Source organism: Danio aesculapii, chromosome 2 (genome assembly GCF_903798145.1).
Source record: "Danio aesculapii chromosome 2, fDanAes4.1, whole genome shotgun sequence".
Taxonomy (NCBI): Eukaryota; Metazoa; Chordata; class Actinopteri; order Cypriniformes; family Danionidae; genus Danio; species Danio aesculapii.
The window spans coordinates 42,270,865-42,279,426 of record NC_079436.1 but is presented as its reverse complement, the minus strand read 5'-3'; the positions used below and the strand labels follow the sequence as shown (position 1 = coordinate 42,279,426).

The 8,562-nt window shown below is 35.8% G+C and overlaps 1 protein-coding gene across 1 annotated transcript in view; it reads left to right on the top strand.

The window, feature by feature from the left end:
• Nucleotides 1–8,562, top strand: part of LOC130246734 (disco-interacting protein 2 homolog C-like) — a 28,757-nt gene that overhangs the window by 1,710 nt on the left and 18,485 nt on the right. Inside the window, exons 2-4 of the mRNA XM_056479860.1 lie at nucleotides 3,259–3,380; nucleotides 5,680–5,791; nucleotides 5,886–5,995. Of these exons, the coding sequence (XP_056335835.1) occupies nucleotides 3,369–3,380; nucleotides 5,680–5,791; nucleotides 5,886–5,995 (234 nt within the window). The 5' untranslated portion in view covers nucleotides 3,259–3,368. The remainder of the gene's footprint in view (nucleotides 1–3,258; nucleotides 3,381–5,679; nucleotides 5,792–5,885; nucleotides 5,996–8,562) is intronic.

Sequence of the window (8,562 nt, the reverse complement as noted above, 5' to 3'; positions counted from 1 at the left end):
AATAATCATTTTATTCATCTTATGAACACCAATGAAATATTTTTGATTAAATGTTAATGAGAGATTTTAATCTCTTATAGATGCTTAAAGCCTAGTGGTTAAGCGTGCCAACATATAGCATCATGGTGCTCACAGCGAGTTTCTTTGCCGACTCTTTCCCTCTCTCTGCTCCTAATACTTTCCTGTCTGTCCTCCACTGTCCTATCCCAATTAAAGGTGAAAAAACCCTAAAAGAAATAAAAAAAAATAAACTAATTACTTAATAAAAACCTTTATTATAACCCTTTTATAACCCTTTATTTTTGTGTCACTGGTTTTGATATCTGTTTTTAAGATAGCTAAATATTTTATTCATAATTCCTTTATAAACAGTCTTTGAGTGTATGCTTTACCTAACCCTAATTTGGACACAAACTTCCCTTTAGTTTCAGTAGGGTTTGAAGGTTTGTTGTTATTAATGTGTACATGACCAGAATGAGTATTGTTATTTGGCAGCATAATAGCATACAGAGAGATTCTTTTAGCAGTAGAATTTTAAAACCATTTATCAGAAGTTAATAATGGTCATAAAGATCAGTGTGGACTCAAAGGAATGCTACAAACCTAAACACTTGATTTTAAAATGTGACACAATGTATATTCTGGTTATGAACTTATTTGCTAATACTTTTAATATTTACAAAATCTTCCGAAATAATAATACTTCAAAGATGAAGACATGAAATAATGCCTGTAAATATACTGAGTCTGGCATAATACATCTTTGCCTTAATTACAACCCAATTAAGCTGTAAATAAATGATCACAATGTTTGCTGTCAGATCCGTAGTTAACAAACTTCACACGTTGAGGGTGAAAAACCCATCTGTAGTCTTTTATTTTACTGTAGTCTGCAGCTCAGATAATTGTTGAATTTTATTAAATCAGATCCGCTACATCAGTCAGTCTGCTTCTGTGATTCACATTGAAGAGTCGCCCACTCTTATTAAATCTGCAAACATCACATTGGGTAACTACCTGGCATTTCTCATTAGAGTGTTAGTAGACTTTTAGGTTGAGATTAGGGTTAGTGTAAATTGACATTTTTTTCCTTGCAAATTTTCTTTCAGTCAAATGTCACACTCTAATGATACTTTGTTGGCATGTTTTATTCATTCATTTCTTCGGCTTAGTCCCTTATTTATCACAGTGGAATGAACCGCCAACTATTCCAGCATATGTTTTACACAGCGGATGCCCTTCCAGCTACAACCCAGTACTGAGAAATACACTCTCTCATTCACACACACATTCATTCATTCACCTATACCTCATGTCTTTGGACTGTGGGGGAAACCGCAGCACCCAGAGGAAGCCCACGCTAACACTGGGAGAACATCCACACAGAAATGCCAACTGACCCAGCTGGGACTCAAACCAGCGACCTTCTTGCTCTGAGGCGACAATGCTAACCACTGAGCCACCATTACCAGTATTAAATTCAACAAATTTTATTAAAGTCCTTTAAGCTTTTTTTATGACTTTTTGAAATAGTAAATTTTTTTTTAAATTACTCTGACCTTTTTACATAAATATTAAGTGTAAGTGAAATGTTAAAGGGCCATGAATTTGCTTGAAAAGGGGAGTTTCAGTTCAAGTACACACTGATTTTCACTGATCAAAACAACATACAGACGCAGGGGAGAAAGATAGTGATGTTTACATGGACATCAGTAATCGAATTATTTGCCAATTCTGTGAAATATATGTGTCCTAATAGTGTTTTTAGCAGTGTGGGACACATAATGTCTGTCGTAATCTCAAAAATATGTTGGTGTTTCGTGACCCTTTATGTACAGTAAGGACTTTCATGGCTCTTCATATGCTGGGGTATGAACTGCAAAGGTGCTTGATTTAAACTTAATGGTTCTTTAAAAAGTCATTGAAAGTCCTTGAATCTGCTGTTCATGAACATGTGGACACCCAGTGTATATAATATAACCAAATATAATAAGTTATATATAAATATAACTAAATGTGCAAAGGGACCCTCAAAATAAAGTGTTACCAATACATTCAATTAAACATCACATACCATCAAACATACCACAAATAAGAATGAGCAAATGTGCAGTGAATTACAGTGTTTTTTGCTATATTCTAGTTATATTTTACTACAATGTCAAGTACTACAATTCCATCGTATTTAATGCTTTAGTGGGTAACACTTTACAGGGTTTCCGTGGTGTCTTAATGTCTAAATTTAAAAATCTAAATTTTAGGCTTTAAAACGTCTTCGCTGTTCTAGGTCTTAAATATTTTTGCACAGGTCTTATTTTTCTGATGTCCATGTAACGCTACATTTAATGCTCATTTAAATTCTCTTTTGTTGTTGGTGCTGGATTTCGTGGTGATATAGTTCTTTATTTCAGTAGTCCAAATGTAATTTGCGGTATTACAACTACAAATGAGACCAACATGCAATAGCCAATCAGCTTTCTGTTACTGAACTGAGTGCACGCGGTGAATGTGACGTCATTGCTGTGTTTGCGGAGGTTCGCTTTGGGTGCGCACGACATGATTTCGGCTGGCGGAGCTCACAAACTTTTTTGAGAGTCAGGTGACAGTTGGCCCCGTGTTTGATTTGAGTTGAATATGAAACACTTTGAAGAAATTTTGCCTGAATTAGGTATGACTGTACAGACACTCTTTATGATCTGTCCATGCATGATCATAAGGAGAACCAGATGCCAAAAACAGTGGTAAAGGAGAAAAGTTTTTGTAAAAGTTTGGAAAAACCTGAGGAATAAGTTTGTTAAAACAAAAAAGAGGCCATGCAAAAGTGGAGACCCAGCTGCTTTTAATATTACAGAATATGTTTTTCCAACGTTCATAGGTTTTACACTGATGTATATATTACAATTTTGAATTTAATACAAATTTTAAAAGTTTCAGAACTATAATTAAGTAACAAACTACATCTTTGATAACTGGAAAGCAATATATGAACCTATCAGTTTACAATATACTGATGCTCTGTTTTTCTAGGCTTTATTTATGATAATGGTCAGGAATGTGGGACCATTATTGCCTTTTTAGCTTATAAGTAGAGGACCGAAACTAGCCAGACGGTGATGTGTGAATTGTTGAGCTATTCTTTTTACTGTGTAATATGTTTTTATATGTATTGATGAAGCTATAATAAGTTGCTGATGTGGCTTTAAATAGACAAACAAACAAACTTAAGATATCATGTTTGTGTGTGTGTTTGTGTTTCAGGTCTGGATCTGATCGCTGCATTTTATGGCTGTCTGTATGCTGGCTGCATTCCTATAACCGTGCGACCGCCTCATCCACAGAATATCTCCACCACACTGCCTACAGTTAAAATGATCCTAGAGGTGAGGAAAAACATCTGGTAACCAGACAGGGCTCTGAAGGACACTGACAAACAGGAATGACCCAGTTAGAAGGCTGTTCTTCTATTGTATTATTGAAGGATGGGGATAAGAATTATATTATTATCATAGACATATAAAGAGATGCAATTACAGTAATTTTTTTTCATAACTTTCACTGTGGAGGAAAATATCTTCCTTTAACTTGATGTTTATAATGATAATTATCAAGATCAACTAATATGATGCATTGTATTTGAGATTGTTTGGTCATATCACTAAGTCAGTCTGTCTGTGATTCTCTAACTGAGCTTTGGTTTCTGCAAAGCACCTCCTTTCGAAAAGTCCAGAGTCTTCTGATTGGCCAACTGACCAGTGTGTTGTGATTGGCCAAATATCTCAAAAACAAACAAACAGAATAAAAGTAGTGTAAAGTAAAATATATCTCTATGGTAATTCAAAACAATATATGGTAGAAGTTTGTTGGTATTGGATGCATGTTATTACTAGCCCTTATTATTGTTATTATTATTATTATTATAATTATTGTTATGATTAGTAGTAGTAATAGTAGAAGTTGTTGTTGTTGTAGGTGTAGTAGTAGTAGTTGTTGTAGTTGAAATTGTAGTAGTAGTAGTAGTTGTTGTAGTGGTAGTAGTTGGTGTAGTAGTAGTTGTTGTGGTGGTGGTAGTAGTAGTTGTAGTGATAGTAGTAATATTAGTACTAGTAGTTGTTGTTGTAGTGGTATTAGAGGTGGTAGTAGTAGTATTAGTTGTAGTTGTTGTTGTAGTAGTAGTAGTAGTTGTTGTAGGTGTGGTAGTAGTGGTAGTTGTTGTTGTAGTGGTAGTTGTAGTAATAATAGTACTAGTAGTTGTTGTTGTAGTAGTTGTAGTGGTAGGAGAGGTGGTAGTAGTGGTAGTAGTAGTTATTGTAGTAGTTGTAGGTGTAGTGGTAGTAGTAGTTGTAGTAATAGTATTAGTTGTAGTAATAGTATTAGTTGTTGTTGTAGGTGTAGTAGTAGTTGTAGTTGAAATTGTAGTGGTAGTAGTTGTTGTTGTAGTGGTGGTAGTAATAATAGTACTAGTAGTTGTTGTTGTAGTAGTGGTAGGAGAGGTGGTTGTAGTAGTTATTAGTTGTAGTGGTAGTAGTAGTTGTAGGTGTAGTAGTAGTAGTAGTTGTTGTAGTGGTAGTAGTTGGTGTACTAGTAGTTGTTGTGGTGGTGGTAGTAGTAGTTGTAGTGATAGTAGTAATATTAGTACTAGTAGTTGTTGTTGTAGTGGTATTAGAGGTGGTAGTAGTAGTATTAGTTGTAGTTGTTGTTGTTGTAGTAGTAGTAGTAGTTGTTGTAGTGTGGTAGTAGTAGTAGTTGTTGTTGTAGTGGTAGTTGTAGTAATAATAGTACTAGTAGTTGTTGTTGTAGTAGTTGTAGTGGTAGGAGAGGTGGTAGTAGTGGTAGTAGTAGTTATTGTAGTAGTTGTAGGTGTAGTGGTAGTAGTAGTTGTAGTAATAGTATTAGTTGTAGTAATAGTATTAGTTGTTGTAGTTGTTGTTGTAGGTGTAGTAGTAGTTGTAGTTGAAATTGTAGTGGTAGTAGTTGTTGTTGTAGTGGTGGTAGTAATAATAGTACTAGTAGTTGTTGTTGTAGTAGTGGTAGGAGAGGTGGTTGTAGTAGTTATTAGTTGTAGTGGTAGTAGTAGTTGTAGGTGTAGTAGTAGTGGTAGTAGTAGTTGTTGTAGTGGTAGTAGTAGTTGTAGTAATAGTATTAGTTGTAGTAATAGTATTAGTTGTAATAGCTGTTGTAGTAGTAGTTGTAGTCGTAGTAGTTGTTGTAGTGGTAGTAGTAATAATAGAAGTTGTTGTAGTTGCTGTTGTTGTTGTAGTGGTTGTAGAAATAGTTGTTGTAGTGGTAGTGATAATAGTTATTGAAGTAGTTGTTGTAGTAGTAGTTGTTGTAAGCCATTTAAATTGCATTTTATGTTGTGACTTGTTCAAAACAATACATGTAGCAACATTATAGTTGTTACGTAGACATTTGCTGTCTTGGAATCAGTAGTTTTAGGCAGTTTATTCTCTTTTAGACCGAACAAATGCCTTTTGTGAAGTGGGCTTAGTGGCTTTATGAATCTTACACGTGCACAAATGGATAAATTACACACTAAATGAGAAGCAAAACATATCGCAGCATCAGTAGATAAATTCAATAACTGTAAATGTGGTTTATTACAAATAATGCACTAGAATTGGTATCTACTATATAGTCACAGATAAGCATTCTTAGTGGATGTCATGTTGTTATGTGCAGGTGAGTCGGTCAGTGTGTGTGATGACCAGCCAAATGATCTCAAAACTTCTCAAGTCCAGAGACGCATCGGTGGCTGTGGACTTTAAATTGTGGCCTCCAATCCTGGAAACAGGTGACTTTGTGCGAGACATTCAATCTTTTTTTACACGTTACATCTGTCAGGTGCTCATTAGAAGTGTGTTTGTATGCTGGTGTGTATTTAATAGATGACTTGCCAAAGAGACGTTGTCCTCTGATGTTCAAGCCATCTGACCCAGACTCATTGGCGTATCTGGACTTCAGTGTGTCCACTACAGGAATGCTGGCTGGAGTGAAGGTTTGAATCCCCATACTTAATAGTGTTGTTTTATATATGGACGGTTGCATATTATGGTAGTGCATATTAGAATTTTTTTAGTGATTGACAGTTTTCATAAATAAAGTTAATAAATGTTTATATTAACGTAAGTAAAGTGTTTAATTCATGAAAAAAATATGTATACTTCTATGCAAAGGACTAAGCAACCACTTGAATATTCACAGTTTATTAGGTATTGGGTTTGAGTAAAATGTTCATATTTGTTTTATTTCATTTGGAAACATTTTTTGTCATTTTTGACTCGATCTATAGTAGTGACCTTTGGGTCATGACCGAAAGCGGATACAAGCAGCCGAAATGAGTTTCCTTCACAGGGTGGCAGGGCACACCCTTATAGATAGGCTGAAGAGCTCTGTCACCCAGGGGGAACTCGGAGTAGAGCCGCTGCTCCTCCACATCGAGAGAAGTCAGCTGAGGTGGCTTGGGTATCTGTTTCGGATGCCTCCTGGACACCTACCTAGGGAGGTGTTCCAGGCATGTCCCACCAAGAGGAGGCCTCTGGGAAGACCCAGGTCATGCTAGAGGGACTATGTCTCTCCGCTGGCCTGGGAACACCTCGAAATCCCCCCAGAGGAGCAGGGGGAAGTGTCTGGGGAGAGGGAAGTTCTCTCCTAAGACTGCTGCCCCCGCAACCTAGCCCCGGAAAAGCGCTTGAAAATGAATGAATGAATGAATGAATGAATGAATGAATGAATGGAAATGTTTTAGGTGTTTCTAATGAAGTGGCAAAAATGTTTATTTTGTTTATATTTTTCGTTTCTGCCACTGCCTCCTGAATCATACATTTAGTTTCAGTTATCTCACAAAATGAAGTCAATTTTTCATCTTGGTTGTCAATTGTCAAACTCCGCTATTGTCAACTTGGTTAGTGTTTTAAAAAGTTTAACATCAAGTAGCACAATTAATTAATCACAGAATCAATTTTCCACATTATCACATTTAAGCATTTGACTTTATTGTACATGAATAATAGATTCAGCTTACTGTTAATTATACATTTGTTGTATGTCATTTTAGTTAGAAGGGATAAATCACCCAAAAATGACAATTCTGTCACTATTAACTCAAAAAGAATAAACACAAAAGAAGATATTTTGAAAATGCAGGAAACCAACTGACTTCCACAGTATTTGATTTTCCTACTACAGATGACAGGTGACAAGTTTTCAGCTTCCTTTGTGTTCAACAGGCAAAAGAAACTGGTTCAAAACCACTTGAGGCTAAATATCCCTAAATAGTAAAAAAATGAAATGTCTTGAAATGTTCTAGAAGGATTCATGCAGAGTTGATGGCAAAATTATTAGCCTTCCTGTGACTTTCTATTTTTCTCTCTCCAAATATTTCCAAAATGATGTTTAACAGTGCAGTACGTTTTTCACAGTATTTGCTATAATATTTGTTTCTTCTGGAGAAAGTCTTACTTGTTTTATTTCAACTCGAATAAACGCAGTTTTAAAACATTCATTTAAGAGGACCAATTTAAGATTTTTAAACCAGTAAATAGGTTAGGAAAAAATCGAATAATGGCACGAAAGTAGCATTTAATATTAATATCCATGTCTTGGACATTAATCAGACCCCCTAGTTTTTCATAATTCCACGATCGCTAAATCCAACACAAAATCAACAAAGTCACAAATTTTAACAATCCTGGTAAATTCTGAATTAAATGCAAAATAATGGCAAAAAATGTAGATAATCCCACAAAACATCCAATTCCAAACCTTATAATCAAATTATATTTATTTCCGTTTGCAATTTATAGTTTTACATGACTTATAGACGTTGCATACGCAGCGCACGTGATGTATTTGAGTGTCTCTCAAAAAACGACATCTCACCTGCGCCCTCACAATCATTACATTACGTGGAGCAGAGGGGGGGATTGTTTTGCAGCCTGTGCAGTAAGCAGATGCGGATGAAGCGTGAGTAATTTACATGTGAAGTCAATGCAAGGATTGGATTAGGCAACCTGTGGTGCAAATTGGCCGTTTTGTGTGTTTGACGCTGACGCGCTTCAGACTCCAAAATAAAGTGAGAAACATCTAACAAACAGAGCCGGGGGACAGACAGAACAGCAAGCAGCTTACAATGATGTGACTGAATTGAAGGACATTATTTGTGATTTACATGTATGGCTGGTATTATGGTGTGCGCCGACTCAATAAATGTTGTTGTTTAACTCTTTCCTTGCAGTTAACGAGAGAAAACGCTTCCCTGCCATTGACGAGTTTTACGGCAATCCGTGTTTTAGGTGTATTACTATTATGGTAGGGGAATCCCTAACGCATGTCCTGAGTGAGGTACATGATGTTAGATGCTCCAGTGAGTGAAATCTGAGAGAAAGTAAGATCGTGGGTAAAAATAAGAGTTATACAACCTTCCTTTGGCTTAATCCCTACCGCTTTAGATCTGTTTTAGATCTTGACTTGACAACCGACCTAAATACAGAAGCTTTATTTTTTTATGATATGTTTCATTGTCATTGTGTCAGATTGCACACCTAACATAGTAGGCAACCTAAT